General features: G+C 44.9%; 1 protein-coding gene and 1 pseudogene across 1 annotated transcript; one reads left to right on the top strand and one right to left on the bottom strand.

The window, feature by feature from the left end:
- Nucleotides 1–381: 381 nt before the first annotated feature.
- On the bottom strand, nucleotides 382–1,448 carry LOC114514975 (vomeronasal type-1 receptor 3-like). The gene has a single exon (XM_028534157.2). The coding sequence runs from the start codon at nucleotides 1,438–1,440 to the stop codon at nucleotides 382–384; it is 1,059 nt and encodes a 352-aa protein (XP_028389958.1). The 5' UTR covers nucleotides 1,441–1,448.
- Nucleotides 1,449–17,256: 15,808 nt separating this feature from the next.
- Nucleotides 17,257–18,235, top strand: LOC114490737 (annotated as a pseudogene).
- The last annotated feature ends 3,143 nt before the right edge of the window (nucleotides 18,236–21,378 follow it).

The raw sequence follows: 21,378 nt of genomic DNA on the forward strand, positions 1-21,378 counted from the left end.
ATTGCAGGTAATTACTACAAGTTTGAAGGCATTTCTGAATTGATATATACATCTAAAGAATTTAGGTTTAAAAACTAAACCAAAAGTATTTCTGACATACTAAAGTGTAGAGTACAATTTAACACACACATATATTTCACCACCTAACGTGGGGTTATAATGAACTTACACTAGAAAGAAAACACTGCCCTTTGGTTGGTTTATCACTTTTTATAATTTTATGATTTTATAATGTTTCCAATATTACAAAACACCATACATTACATATGTTACTGTTTTAAAGCTTAAATCACATATAGCAGTGTTATCCTAAACACTAAATATTACATGTAATGTCTGAAAAGCATCATAAATAGACAATGTATTGATTTTACTTATTGCTCAATCAGTACAATGTAAACTAAAACTCTCCCTCAGGCCATTGATAACCGTGTGACTCTGGACACATATAAATGAATCTTGTTGTGAAGACAAATGCTGAGGAGTGTTCATAGGATCATTTAACTTACTTTGACAAAAGAAAATTCTGGTCCTTCTATTCATGAAATGCATTCTGGAAATTCTGTTCTCATTTTTCATCAGTATCAAAGGACAGACGGTCGGGTAACATGAAGAAATAAAGTTATTAACTTTCTCCAGTTGCCAATTCCTATTATTTCCAAACTGTGAATAAGCAGTAAGAAAGCTGTTGGTCCAGTAAAAGAAAATGAAACAGCAAACCATGATGAGGATGACGTGGGTGGCTCTGTGCTCAGGAGAGCTTCGTGAGGGGTGGACGCTACTGCGGACGAGCCGAGCTACTCTGTGGTGTCTGGAAAGGACGGTCACCATGTAGATGCTACTGCATGCCATTAGGGAGAGAAAGAGCACATCCTGAATGAGCACTGTACTGAGAAATGTCATGGCCACCTGGTGATCATATGTATTGACCTTGCAAAAAGGACTATAATACCCAGATGTAACAGCAGTGGTATTCCTGTTGGCCACAATTTTTAAGATAATCTGAGAATAGATGACCATGCTGATGACCCAGCCGGAAAATATGGAGGGTTGAATGAGTGTAGAGATGTTGTTCTTGAGCCAGGCCCATTTACGACTGCTCACAGTAATGGTCACTGCCTGGAACGTGCTCTGGAGGGAGGTCGTGTACAGAGAAATACTCCGGGTAACTCTCTGAGTGTAGAGAATTACTTTACACCCAGTGTCACCTATATCGGGCTTCATTCCAAAGGAACTAATTATACTTGGAAACCCTCTGAATAGAAGGGTCAGGGCGTTAGCCAAAGTTAAGTGGGCAAGGATCCCATCAGCAGGCTTCTTCTTGCGTGGCAGAGAGAAGAAGGTGTGCATGTATAAAGCAAACAGCAAGGAGTTCCCCAGGAAACCAGTACCAGTCTGAATGGCGAGGAGGATCCCAAACAGGGTGTTTCTGGACATCATTGTGAGTCCATCTCCGATCTTCCAGCCAAAGAAAGCACATCCTGCAGACAAATCATTTGACTATGAATGTAAACATAAAAACAATTAAGAATGAGAAATAGTTTCAAGTTTCAGGGACATATAAATGTAAAGGGGATGTAATATCAAGCCCTGTGGAGAAAGAAGTTATTTGCAAGAAACATAACTTCAAATTCAGGTATGCAGAATGGATTAGGGTTTGCAAGCAAATTTAACCTAAAATATAGTAGATCTTTAAAAAAGATTTTATTAATTTATTTTAGAGAGGGGAAGGGAAGGAGAAAGGGAGGGACAGAGACATCAGTGTGTGGTTGCCTCTCATGCACCCCTTCTTGGGGACCTGGCCTGGAACCCAGGCATGTGGCATGACTAGGTAGAACCGATGACCCTTTGGTTTGCAGGCTGGTGTTCAATTAACTGACCCACACCAGCCAGGGCTAAAAGATAGTAGACTTAAGCATAAAACAAAATGAGGAAGAAAAAATAATAACAATTATACTCCTGAAAATGTGGACAGTAGCAAACATCTTAGAGACAGCAGAAATACTGTCAAAGCAGGAAAAACAACTGGTATATGCCACAGAAGCAGGAAAATAGGACAATGAAGAGAATGACATATGATTACTGGTAAGGAAAAGGATTACGTGTATATGTGAAAGAAATAAAACACTGTCGACTATTTAAACTGGGCCCTGAAAACAAGAGAATACAAACCGAACAGAACATGCAGCCAAGAGAGAGAAGCAAGGAAAGCAGACAGAAGCCTGCTGAGATGAGCCCTTGTGTGGGGAAGCGCCCCAGAGGGCTGCTCAGAGAGGGAGCCCGGGGTAGATCAGGGCACCAACACGTAATGGGCTTCTGTCTGCACTCCCGTGTGCGTGAGTGAAATAATAGACTCAGGAAAAATGTCTCAGTTCTATGTTGGGAGATTTTTTTAAATCAGTATGAAGAAGAAAACTCAAAATAACCAGGAGCACATGCAGAAATATAAAAAGAGAAAAGAAAACTTAAAAAGAGGAAACATTTCTAAGATACAAGGGAGGACCCCCAAAAAAGTTTCTTTATAAAAAATGATACACTTATTTTTACATGTTTAAATGAAGAGGGGGGATTAACCTGTAAAAAAGAAAACAGTAAATGAACAACAATTTCTTGAAGCTCGTATTTCAAAGCAGCCTGATTGTGCATAAGAGCGAATACCAAGAAGGAAGCTGAAACAGAAGGACACACAGCTGTAAGACTGGGTTCGCATTGGGAATGGTGAGAACAAAACCAGGGGAAGAAACTCTGGAAAACACTCACCATTGCGTTGCCTCCCCAAGCCTCCAGTCACAGCAGCATCCTCACCACAGCAGGTCTCCAGCAGGCAGTCCCATGCAGAGGGGTGGCTCCAAGCTGTGCTGCAGGGCAGCAGCAGGAATCTGGGTTATGAGGAGGGGCCTGAGTGACTTCATCTCCCTCTGGGCACCAGCCACTTTGTTATCCAAGCTGGAAATTGCCTTGTGGACAGTGACTCAGCCTGGCATGTCCACAGGAACCTAGCTGCTGTCCCCAGTGCACTGTGTCCCCTGTTGCGTTATTAGGATCAGCAATTACAACTCTGCCATCTCCTCCTGAGCTGACCCATGGCCTCTGGGTGGAACTAAGGGCTCAATTACTCCTCGAGGTCCCAGAGCAATGACGGGAAGCTCATCAGAAGTTCATGCTCCTTCCCTGCTAACAGTGGTGATTTTCAGTGTGACACTGGCCACAGGGCAGCAGCCCTGAGCTGGGTGCTGACTGGCTGCTCAGGGCTGAGTTGCAAGTTTCAGAGACGTTCACACAGAACAAGCACATTGCATTGTCTTCTTCTGTGACCAAAGCTGAGGTTTTATTTCAATTCCCAACACATAGTCAATGATGTCACTTCAACAACTTTAAACAACAGGAGAAATGACCATTTTGTTTAATTTAAGCTTCCATTTTGAAATAATTGTCCATCACAGGAAAACATGAAGGTAGTACAGAGATCCCCACTCACCCTTCCTCCCCTTCCCCCAGTGGTGCATCTTTCATAATCACAGTCCCATCTGAGTACAGTGACTGGGAGATGTGCAGCTGTAGCCTTAAGTCCTGTCACCACGGGGCACACTCATGTGACCACCTCCTCCATCCACACACAGGACACTTCCATCCCCATCAAGGCTTCCCTCCTGCTGCCTCTTCATGCCCACACCCACCCCATGGCTCCATCTCTGTCATTTTGCCTTTTTCAAGAGTGTTATATAGTCATATAATTACACAGCTTATAATCTTTGGGATCAGCTTTATCATGGGCATTATTCTCTGAACTGCTCCTATTGTCCCATGTATCAATAGCTCGATCATTCCTATTGTCTAGTGAGATTCCTCATGTGGATGCACCACGCTCTGCTTAACATTCCTAACTGAAGGATGTTAGCGTTGTCTTGCAGTTTTGGTTGTTAGAAATAAACAAGTGTGTCTATTACAGGCAAAACTGTGCTCAGGATTTGGGGTGGTCAAAAGTTTTCATCTCTCTGAGATGAATGCCCAGGAGTGCAATGATGGATTGCATGATATGCATGTATTCCATATTGTACAAAACTGAAATCTGTTTCCAGAGTGGCTACATCTCCTCACATTTCTATCAGCCATGTGTGAGAGATCCAGTTTCTGTCCATCCTGTCCCACATTCAGGGTTGTCATTATCTTTTTTAAACTGTGTAAATAACACATGACATAGAATTCACCATCTTAACTGTAAGTCCACAGTGCAGTGGGGTTTCGTATACTCACTGTGCTTTGCAACAGAGCTTCAAAACCTTCTCATCTTGCAAACTGAAAACTTTGTCCCCATGAAATGAAAACCTTTTTCCCCATTCCCCCCATGCACGGGTGACTACCCTGCTCTGCTCTGTTGCTATGAACTTGACTACTTGAGATGCTTCATATGAGGGACTCACTAAGTGTTTGTCTCTTCATGGCTGGTTGATTGCCCTTAGCTTAATGTCCACACTGTAACATGGGCTAGGATTTCCTTTTGCTTTAAGGCTCTTCTATTGTATGTATGCATCACATGTGGTTTTTCCTTTCAAACATCTACACACACGTGTTTTTCCACTTCTTGGCTGTCATGCCTGGTGCTACTATGAATGTCATTATGCAAATATCCCTTCAAGTACTCTTTGCTATTGTTTCCAAACTGACCTGAAAGTGAAATTGCTGAATCATTTGGCAGTTCTATTTTTAATTTTAGGGGAATGGTCATACAATCCCATGGTGGTTTTAACATTGATCTCTGAACTTACAGCCTCAGTGCACAGCCAGCACTCTCTGACCATGGAGGCTCCTCCTCCTGGGATTCTAGAATCCCACACACGATGCCCCTGCTGAGTAAGGACGTTGCGTAGCTGCATATCAGTTGGGGCTTTAGATACATGGAAGGGGAAGGACACACGTTAATCCAACCATAAAATAAAGCCTGTATCCTGATTCATTTAGGAAGACTGAATTCCTAATTATCTAATTATTACTAAGTTCTCCTTGTTATAAAGTGTAGAGGGGCTCAGTTTCATCTGCACATTGTCCTGGTTATCTTTTTCCAAGATGTCCGCAGGGAAGTGACTCTGGGTGTCATGACAGACAGGGATATTATGACATCATCATTTGAGCTCCAGCAATTCTAAGAAAGAAGTTACCAGTGAATTAGGAAGCAGAATATTTAAGAGCGCTTTTTGAGGAAAGATTAGCAGGGACTCAGAGACCACCTTGTGAGGGCCCCTCACATTAGAGATAAAGATGGAGTCCACAGAACAGGGCCAGCGTGATCAGTGAAGGGCACTGACCCCTGGACCTGTACTTCCCATCCTCTGTCCTTGCCCAGACTGTGAAATGCCTTTCCAGATTTGGGGGCATTAGCCCTCTGTCCATGTAGGGAGGGAGGAAGGAGGAGCAAGGACAATGGGGGACCTGGGAAGCAGGTGAGAGTGTCTGTGGAATCACCATGACTGTCTGCCATGTTTGGGGTTTTCCAGCTGTGGCCTAGGAGGGGCTGCAGGGGCACTGCTGGTCCTGGGGGCACGAGGCCCCTTTCCTGCCAGCCTCCATCTCCTCAGCCCCTGCCCACACTCCTCCCACTGCAGGTAGGACTTTAGGAGATGGTTTTGGAAAGGGGGGTCCTCCCTGTTCTCAGATGTGCAACAGCTGGAGCAGCCTGGCTCCACGGCCCTTCGAGGCTCAGGGGAAGCAACAGTGTTTTTGTCCTCCACTCTCTCATTTACTTCAAAACCTTACACAAGATGTTCAATACACAGATGCTTGTTGTGCTTTCTGAAGAATCTAGAGCCACTAATGTATGACTGTGTTTTCAGTACCCATGATGTTCACTAGCACAGTAACAAAAATGAAAAGCACTTCTTGTTCCACATTCCTAGGCCTAGAAGTGACCAGTTTTTGACTCCATGTGAGGGGCCAGATATGCCAAGGCTCCGCAGGTTGAAGACCCCCAGCAGGTAGGCACTGGGCCCGGCCTCTCTGATCAGGCCATGTCCCCTCCACAGTTCTTAAGGTCAACTCGACAGACATATGAGTATGTGTGTGGCTGGGGTGGTCCTTCTGGGTGGGCAGACATTCCTGGAGGCATGAAATCAGAAGTTCTGTGGAGGGGACAGTTCTTGGACCAAGTCGTTAGTCCAGAACTTGCAGGGTCTTCGTGTGGACTAAAGCGCCTGTGCAGAGACAGAGAGAGGACCACAGCTGGGGACTCAGAATCCAGCTCCAAGGAGACCCCCCCACCCCGGCACTGCCAACCACCCCATGTGTCTTTTGGGTGCTCCCCCAGGGAGGCGGGCCCTGGGTGCCCAGCCTGCACAGCCAGCAGGGCCTGCTGCCGAGACCCCCGATGGGGAGACTTGGTCAGAGGAATTTACAGAACCTCTCAAAATACTAATTCTAATTCCAGCTGTCTTGAAGACATGTCAAATGCCATGAAAGACAAAACAAAACAAAAAACAGATACAATAGATCAAATACCCCATGACAGAAGCCATAGGAAATGTCCAGACCAGGCAAACCCAGAGCCTGCGAGCAGATGGGCAGCTGGTGGGGGGCAGGGCAGAAGACTACTAATGGGCTGGGGTCTCCTTTGGAAGGTGAAAAAGCTCTGGAAATTCACAGGGTGATGGTTACACAACATGGTGAATGTACTAGAAGCTACTGATCAGTATATCTTAAAATGTTTAAGACAGTAAAATTTATGTTCAGCGCATTTTACCACAGTAAAAAAAACAAACGGCATGACACTTCTCAGAAGGGGCATGGGCCCCCCAGAACCAAGCTCACTGGAAGTTGTCCACGGGCAGTGGAATGGGTAATCACTATTGAATGAGGAGAGATATGTAGAGGGGAGTGAGGATGGTCACTCAGAGTGTTGTGAATACCTTACATATTTTAAGTGAAAAGATCAGCATCTTCCAGTTTGTAAAAATCCAGGTGCCAATCTGGTCCTCTTCTGTTTTATTGTGTAACTCATCCCACGGGTGTCTGTGGGACAATCACAGCCCAGACCTGGAGGTTTTCTCCGGCGTTCCACACTCACGCCTAATTCAGCAGCATCTTTTTTCCCAACCGTACTGCACCCAGCATGGTTTTCTGTGCTGTCGACTCAGGAACAAATACAAGAAGAGCTGACATTAAATGTTCTGGGGCCTTTCTGGTAATGATTCTTGGTTAGCACTCAGCTCCCCCGGTAAGAGCAAACCTGAGGGGTGGGGGGCCCGGAGACCTACAGACCTCAGGGGGCTGAGGCACTGCAGAGGGGATGAACAGCACCAGCAGACAGGGAACAGAGTCTACTGGGTGCAGGTGTTAAGAGCAATCTTGAGGAAAAACATCTTTCTTATGTGTGAAAACTGTACACTCTTCTCAGAATCATCCCGAATGGATTGTTGTATTTGATCCTCAGGCAGCCTGGGACCGGGGACTTCTATTGTCATGCTCCTCTTATGTAGAGGCTCTGTGGCAAGAGGCTTGGTCTGTGCTCCTTGCCCACCACCTCCTTTGTGTTGGCCCTTTCTCCCCGCCCCCACCCACTCTGTGGGTCCTGAAGAGGCAGCATGGGATCTTGCTGGCCAAGGCTGGGGCAAGTTTGCTGGGAAGACAGGGTTGCCTGATTAGCAGGGTGAAGATCCTTGGGAATGGGTGCTGCACTATTGAGCACCACGCCTGCCCCGTGACTCACGGGTCCTCTCCAAAAACCAGGTCACAGCTGAGGGGAGAATCCTCGTAACTCCTGCTCAAGCCAAACTTCCCCCAGGTCTGCCTTTCTCAGCGTGATGTATGGTGCCACAAGGTAGAGCCTTGTGACTGCTCTGTTGGGGTTGCTATCAACTTCAGTGTGTGTTCTCTCACTGTGTTGTGTAAGAACGTGGAGGATTTTGCTTTGCATTTGAAAGAATTGGGTGCTGGAAGATGTACCTCCACTTGAAGTACTTTGGGTAGATCATTTGTCAAATCTGCATAAACTCCTTGAAAGCAGAGAGCTGGGGAGGTGTATGGAGCAGGAGTGGGGGCCTGCAGCTGGGCCCAATACTGTGTTTTCAGGGTTTCTGCCACCAGGTTTTACCAACGTGCTGTTGCTGACAGGTTGATGGGAACCTCCTCGGTCTTCCCTTTGATTTGGCTGATGGCTGACAACCCTGGGCCTGGGCAGGGCAGAGCCACCTGCTCCCTAAGCATGTGTCCCTCACGAGAGAAGAGCTGAGTCACCCCAGTCAGTAGCTACAGATTTAAATTCTGGGGCACACAGAGCTGGGGAAGCAGTGTGGTCGGGGTGGGAGGCCCCCCTGTGTGGGGGATTCCCTGGGAAGTGGGTTCTCCAGGTGAAGACTACACCTACCCAAAATGAGCGCCCTGGGAGAAGGACTCACCACCCAGACTGGTCTAACTGCAGCCTTTCCCGCCCCCTGAACCCTGGTCCAAGGCTCCCACCCACGCCCTGGCCTTTATCATCACCAAAGTTGGAAATCGGGTCCCTCCATTGATGCTGTCTTTGTGTGTTTGAACTCGTCTGTGCAAAGATGAGTACTGTGCTTTTGTTCCCACAACCTTCCTTACAGGAATTCACAGCATGGCAAGAGAACTGGCTCTCTCTGGCTCGGGTTCCCCCACCCTCTCTGCACCACCACGCAGGTGCCAGAAGTGGGCACATCACCTGCTTACTGACAGGCCACGCCCACTCCTGTTAGTCCTTCATTTTCTCTACAGGAAGTGTCTGTTTACCCTCAAGGCTGAAAAAAGTGTCTCATGGTTTGTTTTTCTACACTCTAAGTTTTTGGTTAAGTTGACTTGTTTCTTTTTAATGGAGCATTTGAATGGGATGAGGTAGCTTTTCATAGCATCTGAGGGATTTGTTTTTGGAACTGTGTCTTCAACGACCAGGATGCTCAGCTGTGCTTAGCCACTGTCCCCCTGCCCCTCTCTCCCAGCACTCCGGAAAATCACTCAGCAAACCAGGGACAAGGGAAATAAAGTGATCAAGGGCATCTACAGAACACCTGCAGCTAACAGCCACTCACACAGAATGGATGCTTCTCCCAAGATCAGAGAGAAGACCAGAATGTCTAGTCTTGCCCTTTCTCTCAACACCATACTGGAGATGCTGCATGGAGAAATAGGACAAGAAAGTTAAATGAAAGGAGTACAGATTGGAAAGGGAGAAGGAAAATTCTCTATTGAAAGATGATATGATCCTATACATAGAAAATTTTAGGGAACCAAGTACAAATAATTGGAATTAATGAAGAAGTTTTGCATGGTTGCAGAATAAAAACAATGTGCAAAAAAGAACCGTGTTTGTCTGTATTTGTACTCTAAAATGAATTGTTTGAATCAAAATATTGTATGTTGAATCTCTAACCATCTACCAGGCAGGGGGAGAGGTCTCAGCTGGACTAGAACATTGCTGGATCCTTGATCTTAGACTCTCCAGCCTACAAAAAAGGGAGAAAATACATTTCCATTGTTTAAGCCACCAACTCTACAGCATTTTGTTATAAAAGCTCATGCTGCCTAACACAACTTGTAATAAAGAATTTGGAAGTAAAATGAAGAAAGCACATATATTCAAGCTAACATCCAAAAGAGTACAATACTGAGAAATGCTTTCTAAGGAACTGCAAAATTTATACTCTAAAAACTACAAATACTGTTGAAAGAACCAAAAGATGTAGGTGTGTGGAGAGATATCCCGTGTTCATGGATCAGGCTAACCACTGCTGGATGGGAACATGGCCCCAAATGGTGTGCAGGATCAACAGGAATGCTCCTGGAATCCCAAAACACTTCTCTGTAGAAACTGGCAATCTGATTCCAAAATGTATATAATATCGCAAGAGACTTAGAATTGCCCACAGAAACAATGAGAAAGAAGAATGATGTAGGAAGAGTTCTACTTGCCCATAGAAGGAATACGGTGCCCTCCCAGGCCTTATCTGCAGGCTCCATCCTCAGTCTCAGTTGCCCATGCTCAACCATGGCGGAAAATTATAAATGGGAAATTCCAGAAATAAACAATTTATGTGTTTTGAGTTGCATGCCATTCTGCATAACATGGTGAAATCCTGTGCTGTTCCACGCTGTCCCTCCTGGGAGGTGAATCCTTCCTGGGTCAAGTGTAGCTACGCTGTGTACTCTACCTGCTCCTCAGTCCCCCAGGGGCCATGTCAGTCGGCAGATGGACTGCAGCACTGCACTGCTGTGTCCCAGACCCTTACAAAAGCTGAACAATGTGTCACAAAGCCTGCACCTCACACTGCCTCATCACAGAGATGCCCCACTGTCTCACATCATCACATAAGGAAGAGGGAGTACAGTACAGTGAGATACTTCGAGGCAGACAAACAACAACCACATAACTCTTACTGCAATAATTATTATTATAACTGTTCCATTTTATTCTTACTTATTGTTGTTAACCTCTTACTGTACCATTTCATCAATTAATCTTTATCATTGGGGTGTATTTATAGGAAAAACCAGCATGTATAGGGTTCCATACTAGCCATGGTTTGAGGCATCCACCTGAGGTCTTGGAAAACGTCCCCCATGGGTAACGGGGACTGTTGTGTCACAAAGGAACAGGGATGAAGACAGCATGGTTCTGGCAGAGAGACAGATGGTTGATTGATGGGATGGAGCTGAGGATCCAAATAAACCCATACATCTACAGCAGGGGTGTCAAACTCATTGTCACCAGGGGCCACATCAGCCTCGCAGTTGCCTTCAAAAGGCTGAATGTACTTGTAGGACTGTATAAATGTAACTACTCCTTAACAGTTAAGTGAGAGCTCGGTGCTGCTGCCAGGTAGAAGGAGGTGCCGGGCCAGGTAAAACAAGGTGGAGGGCTGGATTCAGCCATGGGCCTTGTGTTTGCCACCTGTGATATAGAACAACAGGAAGAGAAAAGATCCCAAACATAAGGACAGTGTAAACAGCCTCTGGGACAACTTCAGAGGCTCAACATTCACATCATAAGAATGCCAGAAGGAGAAGAGAAAGAGCAAGAAATTTGAAATCTATTGGAAAATAATGGAAAAGAAAACTTCCCTAATTTGGTGAAGGAAATGGACATGCAAGTCCAGGAAGCACAGAGAGTCCCAGTTATGATGGATGCACAGAGGCCCACTCCAACACACGTCATAATGAAAAGGCCAAAGTTTAAAGGTTAAGAGAGATTCTTAGGAGCCAGAGAAAAGAAGTGTGTTACCAGCAGGTTGCCAGATGGGAGGAGGAAGGGGAGAATGGATGAAGAGCTGAGGGCATTAAGAAGTACAAACAGGTAGCTAGAGAATAGCCATGGGGATGTAAAATACAATATAGGAAATGGAGCAGCCAAAGAACTTATATGCATGACCCATGGACATGAACAATGGTGGGGGAATGGCTGGAGGTAGTTGAGGGGGGTGCTGGATGGAGGGAGGCAAAGGAGAAAAAGTGGGGATAACTATAATAGCATGATCAATAAAATATAATAAAAATAAAAATGCACCACGGCGGTGACTGGGGAAACTGAGTAGAGCCAGAAGACTAGATGACAGCCCGATATCAACATGAACGTCCTGGCTTCCAGGGACACATTGTGACTATGTGGGAAGTCTTGTTGGTAGAAAATACATAGAAAAATATCCAGGGATGAAGAGGTATCAGGAAAGCAATTTTCTCACAAACCTATGTCCGGGTTTCCTTTGGGATTGTTTCAAAATGGTAAAGAAAGATTGAATTTATAACTTCCCACTGAGAGAGGACCAGGCCCAATTGGTTCTACTTGGTTAATTCTATCAAGAATTAAGAAATTAAAGTCAGTATTGTGCAAAATCTTAAGGAAATAGAGGAGGGAATACTTCCCAATTCATTTTATGCACTCAGCATAACTCGAACTACAAAAGGACAAGGATGTTAAAGAATAGAAAATCACAGGCCAGTATCCCTCATGAACATAGGTGGAAAAATCCTCCACAAAATATTACCAAACTGAAGCAGCAATATGTAATAAAATAAGAAGTTGCCACTGTCTTGTGATGTGACCTTGCCATTTTACCTAACTGCTTCAAACCCCACTGTCCTCTTACACTCTTCCTGAGGACAGGGCCTGGAACATGGTGGATGACAAATTCTACACCCTCTTCTCAGTTGCAGGCATGGGGGTTGGGCCAGTAACACAACTGCAGCCCACCAGGCACGGCCATTGGATGAAACAGCAGGACTGTTACCTGGCTGGGAACAATCAGTTTCTCCCTTCCCAGGACTTGAATCTGGAGCAGACACACCTGGTGACCAAAGGCAGAGATGACGGACCCTGTTGGCGGCACCCACAGTTCCCAAATCAGACTCATCCCTGTCCTTCGGGCTGACAGCCCTCCCTTCAACAGAGCGGGAGGGCACTCCCCACTGCAGCCAGTCCCCACTTGCTTGAGCAAGTCCTTTCTGTGCCTTGCAGTCAGCTCTTCTAACCAACACCAGAGGCTCATCACCTGAATTGGGAGAGAAGACACGGGGATGTGGGTGAGGAGGGAGCACACTCAGGTGCATTCCCCGACTGGCAGGGGGGGATGTTGAATACGGGGTGGGGGGCAAAGGTGCCCTCGCGGGGGCAGTGGAGGCTGCAGCATGTACACGAACAGCAGGCCAAACTTTCCATGTTTCTGATGCCTGTCTGATCGTGTGAGCTGCTTTCCTGCCCCCAGAACAAAGGAGTGAGGAAAGACACTGTACCTAAGAGTGACTGGATATTGGATGTTGGACTGGGACAGCTTTCAAGGCTCACCTCTCTCTGCCTTTCGTGACCATGTCTGTGTGAGCTTGTGACAACGCTCAGCGCTCCCTCCTTGGGTGTGTAGGGGGTTCAGAACGAGAACACCATGGCTACAGTAGGAACGCTCTCCCTGGCTGACCCCAACCATAATAAAGGCTAGGCTGGTCTCCTTTCTCTGCCCTCCAAAGCCATTTTGGGGACAGCATGGTCTTTACACACACTGAAGGCATCAGCAGGAAGGTTTGGGGAATGAAAGGAGGTGGGAAGGAAGATGCTACTTCACCATTCCAGGCTGTGGAGCTGGTCAGGGTGACTCCACAGGGGACTGAGGGAGCTGAACAGGTGAGGACCTTCCAAAAGGTTGTGTGGGACCAAGGGGTGGGACACAAAGAGAATCCAACTTGTGGAGGGGGAGGGTTTGTTTGTCTATGGACCATCTCTCCAAGCTCAAAAGGGGTTAGTGGAGTTGAAGAACAAAGTCCACATCCCGTTTCCCCCTGGGCCCTGTACTAGTTGAGGTCCCTGCCTTAAATGTCAAACAAGGCTTCAGGTGGTTTAGCCACGTGCGGGTGGGGGCAGTGGTTCTGTAGGAGGCTGTAGGAGGCTGAGTCACGAGGGTGGCCGTCAGGCTCTCAGGACGTCTTGCCCCACAGACTCCTGTCCAGGACAGTGCTCCAGGCCCTCATGTTGATCACTGAGCAGATCACACGTGGGCAGTGAAAGGATCCAGGGAGTGGGACGGGCTCGCATCGCGACTTCACTCCACATGTCTGGGCCTCACCGGTGAGCACCGTGGCTCTGTGACCACATGCGGTGAAGGAGCAGTGTTGCAGTGTCCACCCAAGTGTTTGGGCTGTAGAGAAGGCTACTATGAAAACTGAGAAAATTACAAGTGGTGGCAAGGATGTGGAGAAATTGGAACCCCTGTGCACTGTGGATGAGATGCCTAAAAGGGAAAACCACTATGAAAAACAGTATCACCATCACTCAACAATTAAAAATGGAACTGCCACATGATTCGGCAACTTCACTTCTAGGTATAATTCAAAGGCATCGAAAGCAGGTCAGGAAGAGATACATATTTGCAAGCCTAAGTTATTCGCTGCACAGCCAAGAGGTAGGAGACATGCAAGTGTCTACAGATGGATGAATGAAGAAACCACATGTGGTACACACATACAATGGAAGAGCCTTAAAACAGAAGGAAATCCTAGCAATGTTACAGTTTGCACATTAAGCTAAGGGCAATCAACCAGCCATGAAGACACAAACACTGAGTGAGTATCCTTATATGAGGCATCTTAAGAAGTCAAGTTCATAGCCACAGAGTGGAGAATGGTAGTCACCCTTGCATGGGGGAAAAATGGGAAAGGGCTTTCATTTCATGGGGAAGGAGTTTTCGGTTTGCAAGATGAGAAGGTTTTGAGGATCTGGGTTTTTTTTTAATATTTATTTATTTTTAGAGGGGGAAGGGAAGGAGATAGAGATAGAGAGAGAGAAAGAGAGAGACGGAGACATCAGTGTGCGGTTGCTCGGGGTCATGGCCTGCAACCCAGACATGTACCCTGACTGGGAATCGAACCTGCGACACTTTGGATCGCAGCCCATGCTCAATCCACTGAGCTATGCCAGCCAGGGTGAGGCTCTGTTGAACAACATGGTGAGTATACAAAACCCCACTGCACTGTGGATTAACAGTTAAGATGGTGAATTTTATGTCATGTGTTATGCACACAGTTTAACAAAGATAATGACAACACTGAATGTGGGACAGGATGGACAGAAACTGGATCTCTCACACATGGCTGGTAGAAATGTGAGGAGATGTAGCCACTCTGGAAACAGGTTTCAGTTTTCTACAAAATGGAATACATGCATATCATGCAATCCACCATTGCACTCCTGGGCATTCATCTCAGAGAGATGAAAACTTATGTTCACCCCGAATCCTGAACACAGTTGTGCCTGTAGTAGACCCACTTGTTTATTTCTAAGAACCGAAACTGCAAGACAACTCTACTGCCCTTCAGTTGGGAATGTTAAGCAGAGTGTGGTGCATCCACATGAGGAATCTCACTGTATAATAGGAATGATCGAACTATTGATACATGCGGTAATAGGAGAGGTTCAGAGAATAATGCCCATGATAAAGCTGATCCCAAAGATTATAAGCTGTGTAATTATATGACTATATAACACTCTTGAAAAGGCAAAATTACAGAGATGGAGCAAAGGACCGTGGCACAGAGGTCCACCTCACAGTGGACCCTGTGGGGTGGGTGTGGGCATGAAGAGGCAGCAGGAGGGAAGCCTTGGAGGGGATGGAAGAGTCCTGTGTGTGGATGGAGTTGGCAGTCACATGAGTGTGCCCCGTGTTGATAGGACATGAGACTACAGCTGTACATCTCACAGTCACCGTACTCAAATGGGACTGTGATTTTCAAAGATGCACCATTAGGGGAAGCAGAGGAAGGGTGAGTGGGGATCTCTGTACTACCTTCATGTTTTCCTGTGAATGGACAATGACTTCAAAATGGAAGCTTAAATTAAACAAAATGGTCATTTTTCCTTTTGTTTAAAGTTGTTGAAGTGACATCATTGACTATGTATTGGGAATTGAAATAAAACCTCAGCTTTGGTCTCAGAAGACAATGCAATGTGCTTGTTTTGTGTGAACATCTCTGAAACTTGCAATTCAACCCTGAGCAGCCAGTCAGCACCCAGCTCTGGGCTGCTGCCCTGTGGCCAGTGTCACACCAAAAATCATCACTGTTAGCAGGGAAGGAGCATAAACTTCTGATGAGCTTCCCGTCATTGCTCTGGGACCCCGAGGAGTAATTGAGCACTTAGTTCCACCCAGAGGCCATGGGTCAGCTCAGGAGGAGATGGCAGAGTTGTAATTGCTGATCCTAATAATGCAACAGGGGACACACTGCACTGGGGACAGCAGCTAGGTTCCTGTGGACATGCCAGGCTGTCACTGTCCACAAGGCAATTTCCAGCTTGGATAACAAAGTGGCTGGTGCCCAGAGGGAGATGAAGTCACTCAGTCCCCTCCTCATAACCCGGATTCCTGCTGCTGCCCTGCAGCACAGATGCCAGCCACTCCCCTGCATGTGACTGCCTGTGGAGACCTGCTGTGGTGGGGATGCTGCTGTGACTGGAGGCTTGGGGAGGCAACGCAATGGTGAGTGTTTTCCAGAGTTTCTGCCCCTGGTTTTGTTCTCGCCATTCCCAGTGTGAACCCAGTCTTACAGCTGTGTGTCCCTCTGTGTCAGCTCTTTTCTTGGTATTCACTCTTATGCACAGTCAGGCTGCTTTGAAATACGAGCTTCAAGAAATTGTCATTCACTTACTCTTTTCTTTTTTACTGGTTAATTCTTCCTTCTTTTTTTAAACATGTAAAAATAAATGCACCATGTTTTATGAATAAACTTTTTGGGGGGTCCTCCCTTGTATATTAAAAAAAATCACGTTTTTAAAAGGTTTCTTTACTCTTTCTTACATTTCTGCTTGTATGCATGGTTATTTTCAGTTTTCTTCTTTACCTTGATTTCAAAAAATCTCCCAACCTAAAACTGAGACATTTTTCCTGAGTCTATTATTTCACTCACACACACAGCACTGTAGATTGAAAACCATTATGTGTTGGTGCCCTGATCTACCCTGGTCTCCCTCTCTGACTAGCCCTTCGGGGCCCTTCCCCACACAGGGGCTCATCTCAGCAGGTGTCTGTCTGCCATCCTTGCTTCTCTCTCTTGGCTGCACGTTCTGTTCGGTTTGTATTCACTTGTTTTCAGGGCCCAGTTTAAATACTCGACAGTGTTTTATTTCTTTCACATATACACGTAATCCTTTTCCTTACCAGTAATCATATGTCATTTTCTTCATTGTCCTATTTTTCTGCTTCTGTGGCATATAACAGTTGTTTTTCCTGCTTTGACAGTATTTCTGCTGTCTCTAAGATGTTTGCTACTGTCCACATTTTCAGGAGTATAACTGTTGTTCTTTATTCTTCCTCATTTTTTTCTAATCCTTAAGTCTACTGTCTTTCAGCCCTTGCTGGTGTGGTTCAGTTAATTGAACACCGGCCTGCAAACCAAGGGGTCACCAGTTCTATCTTAGTGAGGGAACATGCCTGAGTTCAGGGCCAGGTCCCCAACAAGGGGTGCATGAGAGGCAACCACACACTGATGTCTCTGTCCCTCTCTTTCTCCTTCCCTTCCCCTCTCTAAAATAAATTAATAAAATCTTTTTTAAAAAATCTACTATATTATGGGATAAATTCTCTTACAAATCCTAATCCACTCTGAATACCTGAATTTGACATTAGGTTTCTGAGAAATAACTTCCTTCCCCACAGGGCTTGTTATTACATCCCCTTTACATTTATATGTCCCTGAAACTTGAAACTATTTCTCAGTCTTTATTGTTTTTATGTTTACATTCATAGTCAAATGATTTGTCTGCAGGATATGCTGTTCTTGGCTGGAAGATCTAAGAGAGACAGACACTCAGTGATGTCCTAGAGACACCCTGTTTGGGATCCTCCTCGCCATTCAGACTGGTACTGGTTTCCTGGGGAACTCCTTGGTGTTTGCTTTATACATGCACACCTTCTTCTCTCTGCCCCGCAAGAAGAAGCCTGCTGATGGGATCCTTGCCCACTTAACTTTGGCTAACACCCTGACCCTCCTGTTCAGAGGGGTTCCAAGTATAATTAGTTCCTTTGGAATGAAGCCCGATATAGGCGACACTGGGTGTAAAGTAGTTCTCTACACTCACAGAGTTACCCGGAGTATTTCTCTGTACACAACATCCCTCCAAAGCATGTTTCAGGTGGTGACCATTGCCGTAAGAAGTCGAAAATGCACCTGGCTCAAGAACAACATCTCTACACTCATTCAACCCTCCATATTTTCCTGCTGGGTCATCAGCATGGTCATCTATTCTGAGATTGTCTTAAAAGTTGTGGCCAACAGGAATACCACTGCTGTTACATCTGGGTATTATAGTCCTTTTTGCAAGGTCAGTACGTATGATCACCAGGTGGCTATGACATTTCTCAGTACAGTGCTCATTCAGGATGTGCTCTTTCTCTCCCTAATGGCATGCAGTAGCATCTACATGGTGACTGTCCTTTCCAGACACCACAGAGTAGCTCGGCTCGTCCGCAGTAGCGTCCACCCCTCACGAAGCTCTCCTGAGCACAGAGCCACCCACGTCATCCTCATGCTGGTTTGCTGTTTCATTTTCTTTTACTCGACCAACAGCTTTCTTACTGCTTATTCACAGTTTGGAAATAAGAGGAATTGGCAACTGGAGAATGTTAATACCTTTATTTCTACATGTTACCCGACCATCTGTCCTTTTGTACTGATGAAAAATGAGAACAGAATTTTCAGAGTGACTTTCATGAGTAGAAGGACCAGATTTTCTTTTGTCAAAGTAAGTGAAATGATCCTATGAACACTCCTCAGCATTTGTCTTCACAAGTTTCATTTATATGTGTCCAGAGTGACACGGTTACCAATGGTTTGAGGGATATGTTTAGTCCCCACTGTGCATAGTTAACAGGAAGTAAAATCAATGCATTGTCTAGTTATGAAACTTTTTAGACATTGCATGTAATGTTTAGTGTTTAGAATAACACTGTTATACGTGATTGAAGCTTTAAAACAATAACATATATAATGTATGATGTTTTGTAATATTGGAAACATTATAAAATCATAAAATTATAAAAAGTGATAAACCAACCAAAGGGCAGTGTTTTCTTTCTAGTGTAAGTTCATTATAACCCCACGTTAGGTGGTGAAATATATGTGTGTGTTAAATTGTACTCTACACTTTAGTATGTCAGAAATACTTTTGTTTTAGTTTTTTAAACCTAAGTTTTTAGATGTATATATCAATTCAGAAATGCCTTCAAACTTGCAATAATGATTTACCTACAATGAGGTGGAGCAGGGACACTGAGAGAGAAACACCATTTTTCATGAGGACTGTTGAGCATCAGGCTAACTGGGGCTTTGAAAATTCAAGATTCAAAGAACAAAGGGACCAAAAGGTCAATGCTCAGGATGTAGGGACCCTCTCTGGGCAGAGACAGATGGAAGGGCTTCTCAGTGTTACCTGTTCCTCCAAGGGGAACATCCTAAGCATGCAGAATAGCGGCAGTGTCTGTGTCAGTCCATTTGGTCCTCGAGTGAGGGATCAAGTTTAAGTTCAGGTTCAGGTTTGAAGTTAGTGTCAGAGTCCAGTTTGGGGTTTGCATTCAGGTTAGGATTAGAGTGGGGGTTAGGGTAGGGACCAGGGTCAGAGTTTGTGTTAGAGTTGGGGGTGCAGGTTTGGGCTGGGGCTAGGGCTGAGTATATGGCTTAATGTTCGAGCTTATGGTTGGGTTTGGTGTTAGGGTTTGGGTTAAGGTAGAGTTTGATTTCTTTTTTGCTTGTGCTTTTGACTTCATGTTTAAGAAGATTTTGCCAATTCAATATTATTATGTTTTACTTTTGTTTTGTTATATAGTTTAATAGACTTGCTCTTACCTTTGGATCTGAAATGTTTTGTTTTACTTTTAAAGTTAGGTTCCAATTTTCTTTTTTTTTATTCTTCACCCAAGAACATGTTTATTGATAGGACTAGGGAAACAGAGAGAAAGAGGCAGAGATAAAGGGAGGGAGGGAGAGAGGGAGGGAGAGAGACATCAATGTAGGAGAGGAACATCGATTGATCCCCTCTCAAATACACCCAAATTGTGGACCGAATCTGCTACATAGGCATGCGCCATACCTGAGAATGGAATCCACCACTTTTCAGTCTGTGGGACGATACCCAACCCTCTGAGCCACAATAGCACAATAATATAAAACTAACCTGATTTCTAAAACAGAATAAGGACTTAATAGACATTTCTCCAAAGAAGACATAGGAAGGGCCAACAGCAATAGGAAAAAATGCTCAACACCACTAATTGTCAGAGAAATACAAATCAAGACTTGATATCATTTTGCGCCTGTCGGGTTGGCTGTTAATAAAAAAAAAAGAGCAATATTGGCAAAGATGTGGAGAAATTGAAACTCTTGAATTCTGTTGGTGGGAGTGAAAAATTGTGTGGTCACTGTAGAAAACTCTATGAAGACTCCTCAAAAATTAAAAATAAAATTACCACATGGTCCAGCAATTCTGCTTCTGGGTATTTATCCAAAAGAATTAAAATCAGGACCTCAAAGAGATATTGGCAACTTTATGCTAACTGGACCACTGTTCACTAGAGCCAAGATGTGAAAACAACCCAAGGGTCCATGAGGGGCACGTGAATAAAGAAAATGTAGCATATACACACCCTGGAACATTATTCAGCCATAGCAAACAGAGAAATTCTGCAGTCTGTGAAAACATGCCTAAACCTCGAGGACATTAGTTTAAGAGAAATAAGCCATTCACAGAAAGACCAATGCTGCATGATCCCATTTGTATCAGGTATCTAAAACCAAATTCACAGAAGCCAAATTCACAGAAACAAAGTAGAAGGAAGACTCGTTGTCAGGCACAAAGGGGGTGGAAAAAATGAAGAGTTAGTAATCTCAGGACACAGAGTTTTAGATCGACAAGATGAGTAAGTTCCAGAGACCTGGTGGACAACACTGTACTGTCCACTCAAAATCTCACGAGCTAGGTCTCCTGTTAAGTGTTCTTCCCACAATAAAATAAGGTCAAAATGCATACTGGTGCTATCTATCAATTAATAAGGTTATCTAATGAAAATTAAGCAAAAGATGCTAAAAGAAATCATAACAAATCTTTGCTGTTTGACTTCTTGTCTAAAACGCTGGCCACCTCTGGAGCCTGCTCCTTCATCTATGAGATGTAGACCATTCTGCCTGCCTCGCAGACCGATGACACAATGGAGTGAGGTCATCCCTTTAAAGTGTCTAGCACAATGCTTAGCACACAGTGAGAGCCCAATAATGATTTTTAAATGCTAGATGATACTTGAGCTTCTTTCCAGCCCAGACATAAGCAGCCAGCACTGCCTTACCATTTTCTCTTTTTCTTTCATACCCCATCTGTTCCTTATTAAAATGCTGCAATGTTGTGGTCAAGAAAAAATCTGATCCAGTCATTTTTGAGCATCAAAAAGCCAACCAGCTGACACCAATACCCTAGTGTTGACTCTAAGTGCAACGAATGGGCCCCATCTTCTCTGATGGAAAGACGAGGACACAGCTCATTCAAGGTCACACGTGAAGGAACCATCCAAGTGAGGTTTGAGTCTCGGCCCCCTCCAGGCCCTCTGGCTCTACTTGTAAACTTGTAAATAACTTACTAGAGTTACTATCACACTATTTCAATCTAATTTGGGTTTTTTCCAATTATTGTTATGAACATACCCCTCTGCTCAAAGCTGAAGTCCAAATACTCAGTAGGCTGTATATTCCCACAGCCAAAGACTGTTTTAAACCTTTCTCTGTTAGCCTTGTTTATAACATTTAGGCCACTAGTACAAACAAATTAATATGCTAATGAGATAGTTTATAATGTTACAGTTCAATAGTAAAGGCAGCACTCCACACCTCAGCTAGACATTTACATAACTGCATTACCAGCAT

The sequence above is a fragment of the Phyllostomus discolor genome, chromosome 2 (assembly GCF_004126475.2).
Source record: "Phyllostomus discolor isolate MPI-MPIP mPhyDis1 chromosome 2, mPhyDis1.pri.v3, whole genome shotgun sequence".
NCBI lineage: Eukaryota > Metazoa > Chordata > Mammalia > Chiroptera > Phyllostomidae > Phyllostomus > Phyllostomus discolor.

What these genes read in the sequence shown, in the direction of transcription:
- LOC114514975 (XM_028534157.2), bottom strand. Translation starts at nt 1,440, where the DNA reads ATGATGTCCAGAAACACCCTGTTTGGGATCCTCCTCGCCATTCAGACT.